Source organism: Castanea sativa, chromosome 9 (assembly GCF_040712315.1).
Source record: "Castanea sativa cultivar Marrone di Chiusa Pesio chromosome 9, ASM4071231v1".
Taxonomy (NCBI): Eukaryota; Viridiplantae; Streptophyta; class Magnoliopsida; order Fagales; family Fagaceae; genus Castanea; species Castanea sativa.
The window spans coordinates 37,797,303-37,819,183 of record NC_134021.1 but is presented as its reverse complement, the minus strand read 5'-3'; the positions used below and the strand labels follow the sequence as shown (position 1 = coordinate 37,819,183).

At 34.8% G+C, this 21,881-nt stretch overlaps 1 protein-coding gene across 3 annotated transcripts; it reads left to right on the top strand.

Moving 5' to 3' along the window:
• Positions 1 to 14,260: 14,260 nt before the first annotated feature.
• On the top strand, positions 14,261 to 20,693 carry LOC142610738 (microtubule-associated protein 70-2-like). Of its 3 annotated transcripts, none has more exons than XM_075782664.1 (6): positions 14,261 to 16,249; positions 16,460 to 16,542; positions 19,114 to 19,268; positions 19,363 to 19,509; positions 20,061 to 20,132; positions 20,225 to 20,693. In XM_075782664.1, the coding sequence occupies exons 1-6, from the start codon at positions 16,236 to 16,238 to the stop codon at positions 20,273 to 20,275; spliced, it is 522 nt and encodes a 173-aa protein (XP_075638779.1). In that variant the 5' UTR covers positions 14,261 to 16,235; the 3' UTR covers positions 20,276 to 20,693. The 3 variants fall into 3 exon arrangements, with proteins under 3 accessions (XP_075638779.1, XP_075638778.1, XP_075638780.1); XM_075782663.1 differs by having other exon boundaries at positions 16,430 to 16,542; XM_075782665.1 differs by having other exon boundaries at positions 16,430 to 16,542; positions 20,061 to 20,136.
• The last annotated feature ends 1,188 nt before the right edge of the window (positions 20,694 to 21,881 follow it).

Here is a 21,881-nt window from a genome sequence, read left to right as displayed (position 1 = left end):
CTCTGCTTTTGGGTTTTAAACTTATGTTGCTTAGAATCGAAAGTATAAGAGATAAAATCAAAGAAATTTATATTTACATTTTTCATTTCGTTATTAATAATAATAAATAAATAAATTTATTACTCATTTAAATGTTGGAAGTTCATTTCTTAATTTGGATATAATAGCGTGTTGAAAATGGGGTAATTTAGTCATAAGTAATTATTCAATGCTAAGTTTCAAATGATTTTATGAGACTGAAATTTATGTTTTGAAAGTTCAATCATGCTTTGAACCTATATAGCCTCTTTTTATTTTTTTGGGTAAATTTCAGAAACCTCCCCTGAAGTTTGAACTAATACCAATAAAGTCCACAACAATTAAAAAGTGACCATTTTGGTCCTTATTGCTAAACGGTTTGTAACACCGTTACATACCCTCTGTCCTCTCTCTCACCCCTCTCCTGAGTCTTCTCTCTTCTCTTTCTCTAATTCAGAGAAAAAGAAAAAATTGAAGAACAGAACCCACAAAGCCAGTGACCCGACCCAGCAAAACCCACAAAAAGCCAGTGACCACCAACCACCGACCACCAGCAAAGCCATCAACAAAACCCACAAACCCAGAACCACCGACCACCAACAAAACCCACAAACCCATCAGCAATACCGACCACCCCAAAACAAACCCAGAACCAAAAACACAAACCAAAACCCACAAAAATCCAACACACACACAAAAAACCAAATCCTCTATCACCAATCCAAACCAAAACCGATCCACTACAAAACCCACAACCACAGCGCCACCGCAAAGAGGAAGAGAGAAGAGAAATTGCAAACACACCACCACAGCGCTAGATTTGAGTAAAGGAGATTGAAACGTCGCCGGACGTCGCCGAATCTGAACGTAGGAGAGTGAAACATTACCGGTCTAAGCTTAAACATCGTTGGATCTAAGTGGGTTTTTGAAAATATCTTCGAATCTGAGCCAAAATCATCGGATCTAAGTAGATCTTAGAAAAATCGTCGCCGGAGCTGAGCGAAGGAGGGCTGATCATCGCCGAATTTGAGCGGAGGATGTTTAATCTGAAGTGGTGGTGGGTCAGGTCGGGTGGCTAGGTTGCTCGGTTTGGTCATGGACTCAGAGGAAGAGAGAGAGAGAGAGAGAGAGAGAGAGAGAGAGAGAGAGAGAGAGAGGTGATTCTGGAGGTGATTCTGGAGAGAGGAAAGAACCAGAAGAATGAAGAAAAAAAAAAGTTAACGGTGTTACAAACCGTTTGGCAATAAGGACCAAAATGGTCCCTTTTAAAATGTTGTGGACTTTATTGGTATTAGTCCAAATCTCAGGGAAGGTTTCTAAAATTTACCCTATTTTTTTTATACAAGATAAAAATTTTACTCTAGTTTAATCTAAGTGTATATGTGTGAAACTCCCTCCTAGAGATTTAAATTTCCCTTAAGTACGAGCTTGAAAAACATAATTTTTCAGTAAGTAAAGGAATTACAATCACATAAAGTACCACGTCCCATGGTTTCTGAGTGGCTTGGATTATGTAATAGTTTTTATTATGCATCACAAGGCTGGTTTTGAAATATTAATATACAATAACATGATTTATATAATATTTCTCTTGTTGAATGTCACATGCTGCTTAACCGTCTTTCTCTCCCTGTTTGATAATTTTATTGGCTTTAGGTCAACTATATAACCAGTTATTGGTTCACGTTCAATAAAATTAATACTAAGAACTTGTGCGTCTTTTCTCCTTTCTCCTGCATTGTGAAATTTAGTCACTTGCATCTTAAGATATAAATATATCTGCTGCTATCGTTGGGTCTTAGATGTTATCACTACAAAACAAACCACAACCGAATCTGGCTTCCACATCTGGTGGCCATCATGAGAACTGGGGAGAGTCCATGATGGCAGAAGCGAGCCCCAGAACTGATACCTCAACAGATAACACAGATGACAAGAATCAAAGGGTGATGTCTCTTGCATTATTTATTCATCAGATTCAGCTTTCTAGAGATGATGTCCTCTATAAATACCTTGTAGTGATGCTACTATGTAGTAATTTGATGCTAAAAAGTAGTACGCCCTTTCATTAGATCCATATGATAATTCCTTAATGAGAACTATCTTTGCTTTTGGTGTTGCCATCTGAAAGTAATATTGCATGTAATAACTTTCTGTTTCATTGGAAAGCTTGGCAGCTCTTTGGCATTGACTTTAAGTTTGTGCTTTCATTGCCCTTGTGTAGCATGAAAGGGGTCAATTGGCTGCTGTTGTGGCTTCTGATTCCAGTGATAAATCAAAAGATAAATCAGGAGATCAATAGGTGAAATATATGATTTAAACAATGTATATTCAGATAATTTCATATCAATATGATTTAAATTATATATATTCAAAAAATTTCAGATCAAAATTTTGTGGACGTTACACCGGCTTGCTCAAAATCATGAAGCTGCCAGAAAAAGCCGATTAAGGAAAAAAGTAGGCCCTTTTGTGTCTTCAGTTATTTTCTCCTCGTGAACATTGCTGTGTTGCTGTGCTTTCAATTTATAATTGTTGCATATGCTGGAATGCAAGCTGCTCCATCGTGTAATAGTTTGTGGATAAGATGCAACAACTTGTTTTTTCTTCATTTTTCAGGAATATGTGCAACAACTACTTGAGAGTAGCCACCTAAAGGTAACTAAACTAGAGCAAGAGCTTTAGCGAGCCTGCCAGCAGGTTTGACAATTTTATCCTCTATTAAGTGCAGTACTATTATCCTTTTGCCATTCCAACGTGAATGATCAGGACATTGTTCTTATGTTTCTAAAAATATTTTTTCTTCTAGAGCATATTCATTTCAAGCTCAGGAGACCAATCCCATTCAAGGAGCAGAAATGGTATTTCAACTTCTTTTTTTTCCTTTAGAATCTTTATGGATTGTGAGCCTGGATTTGGAAAATTGATTACGGAATTAGTGTCTGTAAAAACTTTAGAATCATATTCTTAGTATTTTGTGTTAAGGTCCTTAAAAATGCAACCACATGGTTGTAGCTTAAATGTGCTAGTTACTGAGTTTTATGATAAAATTAGCTTAAATTCTTAGTTCTGCAGGCAAGCTCAACATACAATTTGATGTGGACACCTCAATTGGGTTTCTTATCGTAACCCATAAATGGTTAGGGAAAAATGTCCACACACCCCTTGAACTTTAGAGTAGTGGTCATTACACCCCTTAAACTTTTATTTTGGCCAATTTACTCCTTCAATTTTACACATGTGCCAAATCACTGCATCTGTTAATTTGCTGTCAAAATTTTAACAGAAAATACACGAGACACACGTGATGCTTAAAATACCATAATCAAAAAGATGAGAAGAAGAGAGAGATCAGTGATTAGAACACCACAGTGGCGTCCCTACCTCCGGGGTTGGAAGTTTTTGTCCTGCCGTTTATGGTCCCACTGCACCGTCCAGCTGCAAATATGGATCTCCTGTTCAATAGCCACCATTTTACTGATATTTTTATTCTAAATATTTCCCATGATGCCTTCGAGACCCTGTTTTCCTACAATGAAGCGTGGTTTACAAGCATGGAATGTTGGACTTTCAATTCTTTTACCCTTCAAGCATTCTCTGGACGAATTCTTTGGGAGCAGTAATCAACAACCCCAATAGCCAAGTCCACCATCTATATTAACAATCTTTACCAACCCAATAAAGAAAACTAACCAAAACGGTAAAACCCACATCTAATTCTAAATCCCAACAACACCGAATTCTTCAAAACCCAGAATTTTTGTTTTCAATTAAAAACTATAAAACAAAAAACCTCCGGTTGTTTAGGTTTCTAGGAAATTCCTATGGAGCTTTACCAGCGCAATCTCTCATATCCAGATCCATTAGAACCTTCTTAAAATTGAAACAAAGTTGTTTTAAAGATTTGAGACTTTTTTTTGGGTGTGTCTGGTGTGGATCCATATTGTGGTTGAACGACGAGATGGTAATTCTGATCGACTATGTCTCCCTCACTCAAAAAATAGTTCTTTCCTTTGTTTCACGTGTGTCTTATGTGCATTTTCTGTTAGAATTTTGACAGAAAATTAACAAAGGTAGTGATTTGGCAGATGTGTAAAGTTGAAGGAATAAATTAGCCAAAATAAAAGTTTAGGGGTGTAATGACCACTCCTCTAAAGTTCAGGAGGTGTATGGGCATATTTCCCAAATGGTTATAAACAAGCCAAGGTGTTTTTCTAGCTCATTCAGGTTTCTTTGCTAAACTACAAGAGACGAACTAAAACCTGCATGCAGCTTTATTTTATTTTTTATTTTTTAAATCTTAAATAGTTTGCTGGCTTGCCTACTTGAAATCAACTTGACATGTAGATTCACTTATATCTCATTAGACCTAATTGGGGTACGCTCCAAAGGCTCAAAGTTGGATAACTAATTCTGTCACAGGGAAATTCCCTAAACATCTATCTTGATATCGTTGCGTTTGTCCTTTGATGGTTTGCAAGTTTCACATCTAAGTAATACCCGATCTGATAGTTTACGATATAGATAGATTGGATGCAAGAAGAACCAAAATTAATTCAGAATTTATTATTTCAGATTTCATTTTTGAATTTTTAACTACTTTTTTATTTTTTGAATTTGGTCTTTATTGCGATTTTGAAATAGATCCCCCCCCCCTTCCCCCTCCCCCTTAGTTTGTCAGGGGTGAATGCCCCTGGGTTATCTGGTAATTGGCTTTGACAGGTGGGGTCAATTGTTGTGAATGTAGGTCTCTAAGGCTAAATTGCATTAATTACAACCACATTTTGGTGGTTTGTTATTCTGGATTTAATTAGTAAGATAAGAAAAAGGACTTGTATGTAATTCCCTCTGTTTTACTCTCTTCATCAATAATATTTTTTTCAATATGTGCTCTATGGTGGCATTCAGGTCTCCCTTCCAATGTGTTCTATAGCCATTGCCTTCGATTACCTCTTCCAACTGAGGTGTCATTAGATTAGTCGGAACAAATGTCCTTAAAGTAGGACATCTAGTTACCTTTATTATTTGCAGCGATGGCCACTCAAAAGCATTAGCTTCAGGGCAAAGCCACTTGAGATTTGGCAAGTCCTCGAGCAAGATTGAGAACACTTGGGACAACAAAACATCCTTTTCATCCTCTTCTTCTCCTGCACTTGCAAGGATTTCTTCAATTTTTCCACAGTTAAAAACTTCTATATCCCATAACATCACATGCAATTTCGCTATGGATGGTGAGAACAAATTTGTCAAATTGTTACATTCCTTAACTTTTAAGGATCTCAAGTTTCCAAAGCCCATGATCTTTTTTGGACCCTTCTTCCATATGTGCATCAGTTTATCTAACTGATATAGTTCCAGTTTCCTTATTTTATCAACTAATGCCACGTGACTTTCCTCAAGTTCAAATAACTTCCAAGGAATGGCATCCATAAAAGTCAATCGATTCTAGATTCTTTAGGCTCTCAATCATATGAGATGGAAAATGAGACCATATCTTTGAGGGCTTGTCATCACAAAGTCTTGGATCCTTCAGTGTATTCAAAGTACCCTACAAATAATCAAGTACTGTTAAAGAAGCTACCGTTTGTTTGAAAGAGAAAAAAAAATTGTTAAAGAAGTAAAATAATCAAAATAATAATTTCTTTTAGATCCATAAAACTTTTTTGGATCCATCTACAAAGGAAGATGGTATAAAAAAATTGGATGACCAAATTGAAATCAATAAGGGGCTGTTTGGTTTTAAAAAAAACATCACTCATCACTCCTCACTCAATTTTCGTTACTCATCACTTAAAATACCTCAATTTCCTATACCCCACACATTTGACACCCATCGCTCAATTATGTTTGCAACCAAAAAAGCTAAAAAAACTGGAACCCACACACTGACCCAATGTCATAAGACTTTTTTTTTTTTCCCCTAACTCTCATCTTTCTCTGCCTCTCCCCTTCGTTTTTCCCCTGTTATTCTCCTAAACCCCTCCACAAACCCAATGGCGGAAATAAAGGTCTGGACCTGTGGCGCCGATCTCCACCGTCACTCAGCGCCGCCTACGTCGTGGGCATCGTCACCTAGCGCCACAAGATCTCCTCTAACGTGCCGCGGTGGCGCAGATCTATGATTATGGTTGATCTGTCACTCATTTCCTTTTTCTTTCTTTCTGTAGTGATTTGTATGAATTTTGGATTTTGGATTTCCTTAAGCCTTGTTTATGGATTTTGATCTTAAATTTCCAGTTCATGTTGATTAAATTGAAGTGGGTCTGACTTGATATGTTCTACTCATGATCCATAATAAAAAACATTCCAAAGAAGAAACACAAAAAAAAAAAAAAAAAAAAAACACACACACACACACACATTTATACAGTAAATGTATGCGTGAGGAGGTATGAGGTTGGATGGAGTTTTGAGTTTTGGAGTTGTGGTGTGAAACTAATCAAGTTGTGTTCATTGAAGGAGCCGTTGGTGTTTGTCAAAAGTAGCGCCTGGACGTGACCATTGCCTGACCGTGAGTCCCTCAGATGTGTGTGTAATTACAAAAATGTTATCATAACTCTGTTTCTATAACTTGAAAACACTTAAAATGTGTTTTCAATTTCCATAAATCATCACTCAAAAATCAAAGAATTGAGTGATGGAAACAAAAACTGGAAACAAATCCAAACACATTACTCAGCCGTGAGACCCACCAGTTTTGAGTTATGAGTGATGGAAACTGAAAATCCAAACAACCCCTAAGTGTTATTGTTTATCTTATCACTCCATTGGACGCGTTAATTGGATCAATTAGGGTAACTCATTAGATGCGTACCTCTTTATTCATTGATGAGTTTTTTGGGGATTTGTTGGTGGTGCCACGATTTGACATAACTTTTGGACTATAATTTTTGCCACGTGGCATACAATGAAGGCATTGCACAAAAAAACCTGGTGGATCCGGTTCTAAGCTAAATTTTGGAATATAACTTTTGGACCATAAATTTCGTATATTGCAAGCAATTGAACATAGTACTGTACAAAGAGGACCATTAAATGTAATAAACAAGGAGGAATTAAAAAAAAAACAAAACAAAACAAAAAACAAACCTACCTTTGGAGGCTTGAATGGATAATTAGGAGGAAAATGAATAGAAACTAGAAATACACCTCCAGCATAAAGGACAATTAGCAGGTCCTATGATGGTGGCTTGCCAATGGAACATGTCCTTAGCCACAAGTCCTATAGTACAGTAACACACAAATATACAACTCCCTCTTTCAATTTACTAATCATATCAAAAGCTTGAGAGAGAGAGAGAGAGAGAGACGACAAGAGTTTGAGAGAGAGAAATGAGTTGGCCCGTCAGTTTGATCTTGTTTTGATGAAGTAAATCATATCAAAAGCTTGAGAGAGAGAGAGAGAGAGAGAGAGAGAGAGAGAGAGAGAGAGAGAGAGAGAGAGAGAGAGAGAGAGAGAGAGAGAGAATGAGAGTTTGACAAAGAGAAATAATGAAGTAAATGAGTTGGCCTGTCAAAATGATCTTGTTTATGACACACAACTTGTTTCTCTGCAAAATCCCCTCTTTAATCTTATTTGTTTGTGTTTTCTATGTTATTTTTGTTTTTGGACGAGAGAGACATAAAGGGAAGAGAAAATACAGTTTTACCCTTGATTTTAACGAAAATGGGTAACGGAGACTAAACATAGGTGGGCAAAGTGTTAAGTTTTAAACTACGGGCAGTCAAAGTGCAAACGGGTCAAGCCAAAGGTGGGTTTACTGTAATTTTTCCTTAGATTTATGAATATTATGATACGTAGATTTTGTGGAAGGCTCGTGGAGGAATAACCTCGTGCACAACCAACCTCAGTTGAAACATGAAGATTTTTTCTTCAATGGATCTCAAACTTGTTCCCAAGTGGGATAGGTTCACTCAAAAGAGGGGTTCTCGAGACTCCCTTTTCCCAACATGGAAGAGAACCCATAAGCTTGGATGTTACAAGTGTTAGAGTTTATTTAATTTATTAAATCTAATGATAATCTTGCATGTCCATTTACTAAAGCCTTGGAAAAGAAAAGGTCTAGAATACATCAAGGGGGATGAGACTAAAGTCCATAGATTTATGAGCCATGTATGAGGATACCCACTCTAAGGACTAGAGATCCTGAGAATTAGGTTCAATGAGAAAAACGTATCATATGATGGTCTTAAGAAATATACTATTTATTTCTTTTAATTATTTATTTGTAAATAATTTTGTGATTGCTCATACCTATGGTGTTAATGCATTTATCCTATAATGTTGAGAAACTTAAGTAAAAAAATTTTAATGAAATTTGTAGCTCGTATGAGTGGGGTGTCCGAATTATAGGAGCACTCTTGACAAACTTCACCTATGTAAGTGTAGGGGTGGGTTGCTCCTCATAAGATTTAGACTTAATCTCGAATACACTCTTGGAAACTAGGATTAGCACACGACTGTAAAGTAGTAGTTATTAAAGCTTATGTCAACCCCTAAGTTGTTATGTGAAAGCAGTGACGCTTAAATTTCTAAAAGTAGTCATAATTCAAGTCGAAGACCACTGCAACTCGGGAGTTGAGTTTATTGTTTTACTAAATAAAGGTTCAATGCAGAGTATACCTTCATGATGCATATTGACTTGTATTTGTTGGGTAATCTCTCTTTAACTAAAATTTAATATTTATATGAGTGGGAAAATGTTGTAGCATTTTAATATTAAAATGAATAAAATTGGGAAACTAAATGTAAAGATGGTGAAAGTTATTATTGAAGATTAGAAGTTAGTCAAAATGTTTTATACCACGTTGAAAAAGAGGGAAGCTCTTTTATTGTTTTTAAGTGTGGTGATTAACAGGCTGAAATATATTGGAACATCCCCTCAATTCCGAACTAAGTCATCCCTCATCATGAGAAATTACCAGTGGTGATGATGGATTCGGAAATAGAGAAATTTTCAAGCCAACCTACCCACCCACTTAGGGGACCAAAAAGACTTACCATTAAAACAAGGCACGATGATGGATTTGGAAATAAAGAAAGATAAAGGCTCCCAATCACCACCTTCAAAATCGCATGAGGCGATGATGCAGAGGGCTAATTCGAAATTGGGGGTGATGGTTAAGAAATTGCAGAGTGCCGAGTCATTGCCTTCACAATTGCATGTTGCAATGATGCAACAGAGGGCGAAGAGGGCTTTGATATTAGAGAAATATCTAAGGTTGAGCTTTTGTCAGGTCAGGTTGGTTTCTCAGCAACCTACAACTCGACTCGACATTTCCAAGGAGGAACCCGACCCAACCAGAAAATTTTGGCTTATGGTCGGGTCAGATTTCGAGTTGGTCTAGGGTTAAAAAAAAAAAAAAAAAAAAACTTCGTCCTTGTTATTGAAAAAAAAAAATCAACAAAGAACAAAACAAAGAGTAATCTTAGGATACTTTCTGTAATTGATTTTTAGGAATAATTAAAATAAATTAGATGTTTATGGTAATAGTTAAATTTTCATTAAATAAAATGAATTAAATAGAATAGACTATTTTTTAAATTGGATACTTTTTATAATTGATTTTTAGGAATAGTCAAAATAAATTAAACATTTATGTAAGAGTTAAATTTGAATTTAATAGAATAAGCTATTTTTATATTGGATACTTTCTATAATTAATTTTTAGGAATAGTCAAAATAAATTAGACATTTATGGTAATAATTAAATTTTCTTTAAATAAAATGAATTAAATAGAATAGGATTTTTTTTATTAGCCTTTATATATATATATATATATATATATATATAGAGAGAGAGAGAGAGAGAGAGAGAGAGAGCCAAATCCCACTGTTGTCTCCAACAGATATGCATGTATCATACAACCAATTGAGATTAATCTACAATTGAGTACTTGTTATTTTGTGCTCCATAAACAATGTCCATAATTCAAAATGAAACTTAATTACATGAGAATTTGACTAAATTAGATATGTCACACGTGAAGACATGACTCAAAAGGAAACTTGACTTTTTAAATGACAAATTTGCACTATGAAAATTTCCACAAAAAAAAAAAAAAAAAAAAAATTGTGAAAGCAAAAAAAAAGAATTAGCACACACAATTACATCCCTATTGATAAGTATAAATTCTTAGAATATATTTAAATTGCTTGATTTTCTCATTAATTAATGATTTTATATTTGACTTGTATGTTGCAAAATTCCTAATTTGTTATGGGATTTAAATTTAGAATCAAGGTTTAATGGAGGAAAACATAACTAAAGAGGACACTTTGATTTTAAATAGGTTTGCATTAGGAAAAATCCAATAAATGATTATGGTTGGCAAAGAATTTTTACTAATTATTTTAAGTTAAGAAAGAAATCTATCTTAGGAAAAAATTTGTTTTGAATATTATATCTATATCTATATTATATATACTAGCCTCTGAACACGCGTTCACACATGTGTTCAGAGACTCTTATATTTTTTTTGAGAAAAAGTTCATAGTTTGTATCCGTTATAATTTGAGATTACTACATTTTTCAATCACAAAATACTTAGGTGACGTTTGGTATGGGGGACATTACTCCTAGCATCCAAATTCCTAGGAATGTGATGCCTTGCAATCCGAATGCCTAGGAATGTAACTATTCTTATATTTGATTTAATTGAGAATCTAATAAAATTCCTAGGAATGTGAAATTATAATGTTTGGTTTATTCCTAGGAATCTTAACTGAATTATTTATTTTTCTCATTCTATCCTTATATTTGTAAATCCAATATAAGTCTTTTAAAAAAAAATAATAAACTTCCTTTAAATAAATAATGAAAAACAAAATATAAACTATAAAGCATGACAAATTCATTAAAGTTATAGTCTAAAAGAAGAAAAGAAATATATATCAACAAAGTTATTTATCTTGTTTATGTTGTTTTGGCGGAAAGAGATAATGTTATTTTTGCTAGAAGACATAAAGACAAAGGTAAAGATATTGATGATTTGTTTTATATTTTATTTCAATTGCTTAAATGATAAGGAAAAAGGGTTAAAATTATCAATTTATAAATAAAAAAAAAACAATTTTCTTTAAGTTTGGGAATCTGGATACCCACATGTTTTTAAAGGAATTCCACATTCCTACAGAAAGGGGGTTAAAGGGGGAATCCAAATTCTCCTAGCATTTGATTTTCTAGTGTGATCTGCAATCAAACATGGAAATCTTTAAACATATCTGAGAATCCTAAAATATTACCCCGTATCAAACGCCACATTAGAGATGTGATGAAAAAATTATTTCACCCACAAACCCATAATACTCATCACACCTTTAGGTATTTTGTGATTAAAAAATGTAGCAATCTAAATTATAATGGATGCAAATTATTAACTTTTTCCCTTAAAAATAGAAGTTCAGAGGCTAGTATGATTTTGCTTGAATAGATTTTTGAATTTGAAATCTAATATTTACCGATGATAAAATTTATGAAATCAAAAGCTCAGGATATAAATAAGCACCATCGTAAGGTTTTTTTTTTTTTTTTTGGTGTAGAAAACCATACTTTAAAATATATATATATATATATTGAGATAAAAGATAGAATAAAAAAAAATTATTTAAAAGCACTTATCTTTTTTTTTTTTGGAGTCACTATCCTTCGGTTTAATGGTATTTGAAAAAACAAAAATACCTTCTTCGATTATGTATTTTACTTTATTCAGTGGTGGCTCCAGGAATTTTTTTTAGGGTAGTCCTTAATAAACTTAAATTATGCAAATTCTAATAAAAAGAGAATTTCATGCATTGACAAACACACACACGCGCAAATACATAAAATCTTACAATTTCCTTCTACAAATCTTTTTATTTTAAAATCATTACATGATAGTCTCATTATCAATGTTGTAAGTTACATCTCTTCAAAAGTTTAGTTAAATAAATTTTTTCTTGGACTTTTATTATTATTTGTAAGGACCTAATATATTGTTAAGGGGACCAAAGTTAAAAATAAAATTTGGCTACAACCTTTGTTGTAGTCACTCTCACTAAATGAATTAATATTGTTACATATTTTGAAAATTTAATCGATGAATTGCATGTTCTATATATTCTTAAAACACGTTAAAATTTCATGCTAATCGGATGTTATTTGCTATTGGATCAATAAAATTATTTTTTATGTATAATTTTATATTACAAAAACTTGAAATTTAAATATTTGATTGACAACATAATTATTGATCTTTTATCTTCTTGAAATGTTGCAAGTATGAAGGATTTAAGAAGAAAATGTAATTAAATGGTGCATTTGTTAAAATTCACGCTCAATAAAAAAAAATATTGAATAGAGTTGTAGCCTTAATCTACAACCATGCTTGTTGCCAAATTTTGTCTAGAATTTAATTATATTGGGCCTAAAAAAAAATTTAGGGTGGTCACAAAGTTTTTTTTGGATAAAAAAAATCATAAATTTTTAATATTTATAAATAATATTTGTATTTTTTTTTCCAAGTCAAGGTGGTCCTGTGACCACCCTGAACTCAATGTAGAGCTGCCCCTGACTTTATTACCAGCCAAATCTTTAGAATTATAGATATAAGAAAGAAAGAAAAATAATAATAATCCTCTTTCTATTCTTTTTTTGTCCTGATTGGTTGGATGAAAAATTAAATTACAACATTTTATCCAACTAATAAAGGGCTAAGATAGCCTTCTTTTCGTGTTCCTCACCTTGAGATACAATCATACACATACAAAAAAAAAAGTTGATAAAAAAAAAACATGAAAGTTATTTTTGATGATGTTTATCTAAAGTGCAAGATAATGGGTAATGAAATCAAACTCACTCTCAATGATCACTCTCCAATAAATAGTTATCCAATTCCTTTACGTGGTTTTTCTCATTTTTCCTTGAGATCTGTAACTGTTTCATGTTTGACTCTTTCACAATTTTCACCAAATTCTAAAAGGTCCAGCCACAAACTCTCCAAGAACCATAACATCTTCAAGTGCAACCATTGCCTCACCCCCCAAGTACTAAGACCTGAAAAAATGTATTAGTTCATGGGCAGAAAAATTCAGCTAACCCGATTACCCAAGACTAAGTAAAATAATTAAATAAAAAAATGATTGAGAATCACATCAATCAAGACGCTATACATCAATAATTAACTGATATTATTTATCCAAAAAAACAATTGTCGTTAGAAACATAAATACCCAAAAGAAAAAGAAAAAAAAAATGAAATTGGAGAAATAAGTAAAGTATCCCTCCACCTAGTAGTGAAATTCCGTAGAACCACAAAAAACAGATTTAAGAATTGTAAAAGGCAAAATCATGTGGTTTTAAGTCTAGAATATGGAGTGAAACCATTGGTTAGTGGAGTGTACTTGAATTTTGAAGTGGGATTCGAATGTTTCTTGGGGTGTTTTTTTTTTTTTTTTTTTTGAGAATTAAAAGGAAAAAAGAAGTGGACGGATTGGATTTTTTTAATTTTTATATAGTTAAACCAATTTAATTGATGTGATAATTCATAATCTATTTTTCTATTAAAAAATAATAATAATCGTATTGTTTTGAAGAAGTGGATTAGTAAAAAAAAAAAAGTGAATTAATAGGAGAGTGTTCTTATTTTGTAGGCAATATTTTAGTGCAAATTAGATATGTATTTTTACCGGACTATCTTTTAATTTTGTCTCTACTTGAACCTAGGAGGGCAAGGTATTTTGAAACAAAAAAAATCCAGTCTAGGGGAAGCCCCTTAAACAGTATTATAGATATAAAAGAGGATTCCCCTCTTTCAATTAGACTTTTATGTAGTTCAAAAATACATTCATTAATGAAAGGTAACTTCATTTAAAAATAGGATCATAAATGTCAAAAAATAAATAAATAAAAGGTATCACAAAAGTTCGATTTTCATCCCTAAACTTTCAAAAGTTTGTTTTTCATCTCTAAACTTTGCAAAATGTACTACTTTTCATCCTTCTATCTATATCCGTTAGTTTACCTCCTAAGTGGATTAATGGAATGCTGACGTGGTATTGGCTTGAACTAAATCATTTTATTTAAAAAAAAAAATAAATAAATAGAGACATGGCTCTCAATGATTTGCACACATGGAAACAATTTTTTAGAATGACGAAAATATCCCTCACTCCAATTAACACAACCTAATAGAAATCTGAAATCCCCAGTATGGGATTAAAAAAAAAAAAAAAAATCCCAACCTCAATTGAAAACCCAAGCATCAACTGTGAAATCCCCATTGGCAACCCCAATGGTCACCGGCGGCCCAAACCCACCACCACTCTCCACAACCAATTCATGCTCACAAACCCTCCACCCAACCAAGAAACCCAAAACCATAAATCCAAACACAAAAAACCCAGATTTCACTAGTAACTATATTCAAATTCACCTCTTACACAAGTAGATCCCACTAGTAACTAAACACAGACTAATTAAGGTCGACATGGTTAGTTCCTCCCACCAACACTTTCTCACAATGACTTGGTTACTTCAACTTTCTGTGCAAGTTGTTCAAGTGGGTCTTTCAAGAGTTCTTAGTTCATTTATTCAGCAGGTTGCAACAGTCACCAGTGATTTTACTGAGAGAAATACCCATGTTGATAAAATCAAGCAGGCTAACCTGACATTAGTCTTTGAAGTTGTCGTGTGATGGAGGCAGTATGACATCGCCGTTTTGGAGGTGGGTTAGTGAAATCTATGACTGTTGTCTTTGGATTTATGGGTTTGGGTATTTTGCGTGGTGGTGGGCTTGTGAGCGTGGTGGGCTTGGGTCGCCGGTAACTGATGGGGTTGCCTTTAAAAAGTCCATTTTATAATACAGATCAAAAAAATTTTAAATCGGGGGCGGTGATTTTTTTTGGAAGTGCGCGGGCGGTGATTAGGAAGAAGCCGATTCGGAAATAAAGAAATATAAAGTATTGGAAGAGGAAGAAACCGCGATGGAAGCCGAGATGATGAATATGGATTTATCGAAGGAAGCCGCGTCACTGCCATCTGAATCTGATCTACTGCCGGGGCCATCAGAAAGGTACAAACTCTGCATTTTATTCTTGCACGGATATAGTTTATACCTTGTATGAGATTGACATACACATACCTCTCCATCCTCCACCATCGAAAGCGGTACAAGACGATAAAATAAGGAATCCAAGGCCGCTTTCCCCTATCCTCCAACTTAAAACTGGCAAATACGCAAATGAATTGTGTTGTGTTCAATTGGGCTCCATGTTGTATTTTTTGGGTGGCAAAAATTTGGATATCGATTACCCATACATTGATGAAGATGTAAAAGAAGGAGCTCGCTGTCCGGGATCTTTTTCCAAAAGACGTCTATTGTTTTGAGCTAGCCAATGACCACAACTACCGTGAACTGAAAACCGGTACTGCGATGAACAGTGGGAAGGCCAGCCCCCTGGCCTTTGTGACCGATGAGAAGATTTACGTGATTGGAAGCAGCCGCTGGGACTCGGATGAAAACTTTGCTTACTTTGAGATGTTTGATCCTAAAGTTGATAACTGGATCATCCTGCCAAATCCTCCAATAAGGGATGTGAACACTATATGGGTGGGGCATGTTGTCGTGGGAAGAAAGGCTCTCATTACAGCCTTGCAGCCGCATGAAACAGAGCGCCTATATTGTTTTGATCTTGACTCACATAAATGGGCAAACACAAGCATCCCTGACTATCTTGGTAATTTCTCCGGCGACACTCAGTTTGTAGGGCGTAGGCTTTATGGATGTCACTACGAAAATGTAGCTGCATTAGTCCCATTAGAAGAAGAAGAAGAAGAAGAAGAAAAGGAGGAGGAGGAAGAAGAAGAGGAAGCAGAAGATAAGGAGCTTCAACAATTCTTTAAGCATCACTGCCTTCATGAAGTCTCAGAGGAGATGGGTATGGATGCTATTTGTAATGTCCCTCCGCAAGTGCAATACTCCGCAAGCCTGCTTCACTTGGGAAAGCTGTACTTTTGTTATGTAAGGACTGGCTTGCCTCCGCATCCAGATCCGAATTTTGGCTATGGTTTTGTTAGAGGAAATGACAAAAAACGTTTCATTAGCACTGTAATTTTTCAAGCCGTCAGGGAGACATACCAAAAAAATGGCACTAGATTTTCCAAGGCAAATTTCCTTCATTCGGAGCACTATGAAGTTAATACCCCCTTCCCAAATGGAGGTTTCATCATAGGCTGCTATGTTCTTGGCTCGGTATATTTTTCATGCCTCTTGTTCGTTTCCTCATTACTATTTTTTCTTTTCATATCTACATACCACATGAATGCTTCTGTTGTTTCTTGGGACTTAACAATGCTTGACTTGTCTTTATCAACCCATAAAACCTGGGATGATTGCGATCATTTTGAATCCCAACATCTCTCTTCTTCATAGAATTTTGGAAACACATGATTTGTGCAACAGAGATACCCAGAGTCGAGTAAACAGATCAGCATCTAAGGTGGGGTGGGGTTGCCAGCAATCTTGGGCAGAAGATGTTTGCCAAGGTCACTCTCAATCCTGTAATTTCCTTCTTTCTGAAACAACATTTTGTCTAAAAAATAAATTTAGTTGTTGGGTTGAAATTGTTTACTAATTTTTGGATGTTGTACATTGCAATTGAAGAGTCTAGAGTAATTGTTGATTATTGCACTTTATCGAAAAATATGTGTTTGTATGTCAGATAGAGGGGTTTTTTTGCCCTAGGATTTAAATTTTTTAAGTAGAGTTGTTAATTCTTTTTCCACTGGCCTTATTTTCAGATATAAATTTTCCGAGTTTATTGTTTACACATTTTTCATTAGTGAAAATTGAAGCACATGTATTTAAGAGACAGAGTGTTGAGGATTTGAAAAATGTGTGTTTGAGATAGACAGGTTTGGATCTGATATTTTGGAATATATGGTGTTTGTTTGTTTGTTTTTGTTTGTTTCTGTTACATTGGTGTTAGTTTGGCTCCTCCAGTTAGATTGTGATTTCTAGAATCCTGATGGAGGATTGGAAGTGCAGAGATAAGTTGTAGATTAGGATTTAGAAATAGAGAAGCTTGACAAAAGAATCTTCCAAATTTTGAAGTTCTAGAGTTCATACCTGAAGGAAATCTTCTTAGTTAATTAGTATGGTGATTTTTGAAAAGTTCTAGAACAATAGAGACTAATCTAGCAGAAAAAGAAAGGTTGAGGGAAAGAATGATTGGAATTGATTATACTATGCATGCATGGATTAGAAAGAGAGATACAATATATAGGGCTGGATGAGACGGTCAAAGCCAATAACCATTGCTCACGTCACCATATCAGAAATAGAAATAGATTATGTTACAACACTATGACCTCTATTTTTCTTTTTTATAGGTCCCTATCAGTTAACTTAGGCTTCCATTGATATGCATGTCATTTTGGTTATTGTAGTGCTGTATTTGCAATGTCATTTGTTCATTACTACATATCTCTTTGCATCCCCCTCAAACATAGGGTGAGGTATCAGCATGAGTTTGGAACGAATAACAATAAACTGAGAAGAAGTCGTTTAGTTAATATGTCACCAAGTTGATCCTTTGTAGAGATAAATTGCGCTTGAATATCCTTTGTAGAAGATCTGTAGCATATTTGGTCAGTGTAATGGAAAGGCTAGAGGATGTGTGAGCTAATTGAAGACCCAAGAAATAACAAAGGGTACCAAGGTCTTTGAGTTCAAATTCAAGACTAAGAGAAGTGATGAGAGAGGCAATAGAGGATGGGGAATTGCCTGTGATGACAATGGTATGCACATAAAGGAGAAGATTGATTATTGTAGCGTTGTTGAAGTAGAGGAACAAAGAGGGATCTGCAGAGGACTTGAACCCAAGACAAGCTTTATTACCTGGTGATTGTGCCATCACTGTGTATTTAGATCTTAAAGACCCATTTGGAACCAACAATGTTCTTGTTAGATGGTGGAGGCACTGAAGTCCAAGTATGTCGTTATTGGAGTGCATGAAATTCTTCATCCATTGCCTTACAGCAGTTGGGAAACTTACTAGCAATGCCAAAGGAAGAAGGTTCTGTAATATTAATATTATTGTCAACAATGGTTTTATTGCACCACTTTTGATTAGGTTTGGTAATGCCACTCTTAGATCTAGTTTGCATAGGGTGAAGATTACGAAGAGGAACAAGAGATGTAGTGAGTGGAAGAACATTTGGTGCAGGAATAGGAGAAGAGTGAAACTGATTTTGCAGATCAGAAGCTGATTCTGCAGAAGTAGGAGAGACAGATTCTGATGTGGTAGAAGTGGGAAGTGATGAGGGAGCATTATCGGGAAAAGGAGAGTTATAAGGAGTAGAACAACATAAATGCCTGTAAAGGATAGGATAAATCCATGATTAAGTAGAGAAAGAGGGAGGAGTAGCTGAAGTGGTAGGTGGAGTGAAATGAACTTCATCAAATAGAACATGTCTAGATAGGTAAATTTTGTCAGTGGATTTGGATCAAAACAGATGTAACCTTTTGTGTCAGAAGGATAGCCTAAAATAGGCAAGGAGTAGTTCTGAACTGAAGTTTAAGTTTGTTGTAAGGTCTAAGTTGAGGATAGCATGTGCACCCAAAAGTTCTAAGTTGAGAAAGGTCAGGTTTGAAATGAAAAAGGGCTTCCCAAAGTGAGTCAAAATTTAACAATGAGGGTAGCCTGTTAATCAGCTTACTGCATAAGACCAATGAGACTGTCCATATTCAGGATGCCACTGGGCATGAAGTCGCAACTCGTTTGGGCAATGTGTTCACTATTGGCAAGGGGACAAAACCATGGGTATCCCTTTCCAAGGGTAAGGGTATTAAGCTAACCATCATTGAAGAGGCCAGGAAGAGGCTTGGAGCCCAAACAGGTTCCACAGCATAAGATATTGTGGTAAAAATTGTCATGAAGATTAAATGACTGTTATTTTGTAGTTTGATCCTGGATTTTTGTTTTTTGTCATGTTTCTCATACTTTAAAGTTGAACAGCCGATCTTAAACTTTTGTTATTTTGAATTTGATTTTGAATTAAACTTTTGTAAAGAACTGACATAGTTTGGTTTGAAATGTCTTGTTCACTAATCAGGAGGAGAACAAAATCCTGGACAAAATGCATCGCAAAAGGTTGCAGAGGTTGAAAAGCTAGCCCAAACTGTTCGTGAGCTTGAGGAGGCTGTTTTGGCTGGTGGTGCTGCTACTAATGCTGTGCGTGATTATCAAAGAAAAGTGCAAGAGATGAATGTAATGACTGTTTTCAGTTCTACAAAACAACTGGTAGTCGTTTTGAATGTGTTAGAAATGCTCCAAATTGCTTCTAACCTTCAAGCTTTAATAGGAGGAGAAAAAAACTTTAGAATGGGAAGTAGCTCGCGCGAAGGTTACTGTAAATCGTGTTGCCACTGTAGTTGCAAATGAGTGGAAAGATGCCAATGACAAAGTGATGCTTGTTAAGCAATGGCTTGAGGAAAGAAAATTTTTTCAGGCATGTTACCCGTTCAATGCCTCTTTATCATGTTCTTCAAAGTTCATTTCTTCAAAGAATACCTTGAATACTGAGCAAGTATTATTGCTGGAAGTCACGCTCTAATAGATGTTTCTACTACAGATATTCTTGAAACAGTTGGTTCAGCTATTAGTTTGTACTCAATTAATGTGTTTATTTATACATTCATTGACGGATCAAATAATTCTGGAATAGGAAGTGTTTGAACTAGCATCAAAACATAGTCTTCTTGTAGTGTGCTGGGTTTATCATCAAATAACTGTAAGTGAGCTAGGATTGTTTCATGATGCATGGAAGAAAGAGGCATACTACAGTCTATCCTTGTCTTTTATGTTAAATTTTGATTTTTATTGCCAACTATAAAATAGAAACCAGGGTGTTATCAGAATAAGACTGGGTGACATAGACCAATATGGAGTATAGTGTTTCAAAATACATAGTTGCTATGGAAAGCTAAATATTGTTGTTTTGAAGTACAATAAATTATAAGGTATTGTGATGACAAAATATAGTTTTACATATATTTTTAGGGAGAAATGCAACAGCTTCGTGATAAACTGGCAGTAGCTGAGCGCACCACAAAGGCAGAAGCGCAGCTTAAAGTGTGTAAGCTAATCTATTAACTTCACTCCCTTCTTTTGTTACTTGCTGAATATTCATTTCTTGATTGTTCATTTATTACTTGATTTCTTAGGAAAAATACCAAAAGCAATTCAAGGTTTTGGAGGAAAGGCTTAAAAGTTAAAACATCTAATGGTAACTCTCGCATTGCCTTAGAAGGAGAACCATAAGCAATGGATCTTCAAGGCGTCAGTCTCTTGGTGGAGCAGAGAATTTCTCAAAGTCATCCTCCAATGGGTATCTATCAAAGGGAACTTCAAATTCACAGTCTGTGCTTCTCAGATCAAACAGTGCTAGCACATTATTGAAGCATGGTAATATCTCAACGAGATCATTTGATGGTGGTAGTAGATCACTGGATAGAGATAAGCTGATACCAGATGCAAGTGGGAAAGATAATGTGCCCACCAATACCTTTGATCAGAACCTAATTAGCGAAACAAATGGTACTCGCATGGAGAGTGCAAATGGAACTCCAATTGGAAACACCAAACCAGAACATGTAGATTATGTTCTATGGTCTATTTAGTACCAATTTTTCATATAAATCACACTAAAAATGTAACGGAGACCTCTATGGTCTATTTAGTACCAATTTTTCAAGAGAAAGTGGGCTTTTGCCCTTTCTTTTAAAAATATCCAGCAAAATGCCCTATGTCTGAAACTAGTTAGAGAAATGCTCTTGTTTTGAAATTCGATTTTTGGAACATCGAATTATAGCAAACATGGACTTAGAAAAAAAAAAAATTGGAACTCGAGTTCCATGTAAAGTACTCGAATTCATGGAACTCGAGTTCCACTTAAATTTTTTCAAGGAACTCGAGTACTTCACATGGAACTCGAGTTGTTCCATGAACTTGAGTTCCAGAAAAAAAAAAAAAAAAAAAAAAAAAAAAATTCGCTATAACTCGATTGTCTAAAAATCGAGTTTTAAAACAGGGGTATTTTCTTAAATAGTTTTAAATATGGGGCATTTTGTTGGATATTAAAAAAAAAAAAAAAAAAAAGGCAAAAGCCCATTTTCTCCCCAATTTTCATATAAATCACACTAAAATTTTAGCACGTGTTTAATAGAAAATTACGTACGTTTTCCACAATTAAAATGCAATTTGAGTAATTTCATTCAATTAGTGATATCTCACTCAAACCAAGTCTGATTTTTGCCTATGACCAAGAAAATTACAAGGAATTTCAAGGTCTTAAACATAGCACCAAAATTAATCCAATCACATGATTGGATTTCTACTAAAGCTCAACTAGAATTAGTCAACCACGTAGAAATTGATAAAAATCAACAAAAATATAGGGTTTTAATAATTAAAACCATGAAATCATTCAGAGCCAGGCAAAACATAGTATTAACAAACCTCTTGATGATGAAGTTTTGAAGACATTCCAAGAATTTTCCATCCACAAAGCCCAAAGTTGTTGAGTTGTTTACATTCAATCAACAACAAGAGCATCAATGCGCATATTATTTTCATCAAAGCAAGTGGTAGATATGTGGATTAATCCGGGAGAAGAAGGGCAGCAATCTATTCTAAATTTTCAGAGATAATCTGCTATACAACCATTTGCAAAAAAGATGGCGCATGCATGTGTTGATGCCCATTTTTGCAAATCCATACCCAAAAGCCTATGAGGAAGAAAGTCCAATAAGTTGCAAGATGAAAAGTAAGGCCCAAAGGCCCACCAAGAAGACCAAAGAGCAAGAGAGGTCTAAAGGAAGA

Excerpts from the sequence above, each read along its gene's own strand:
- LOC142610738 (XM_075782663.1), top strand. Across the intron at positions 19,269-19,362 it reads GAAAAGTGCAAGAGATGAAT|GAGGAGAAAAAAACTTTAGA; the intron begins GTAATGACTGTT and ends AAGCTTTAATAG. Across the intron at positions 19,510-20,060 it reads AGGAAAGAAAATTTTTTCAG|GGAGAAATGCAACAGCTTCG; the intron begins GCATGTTACCCG and ends ATATATTTTTAG.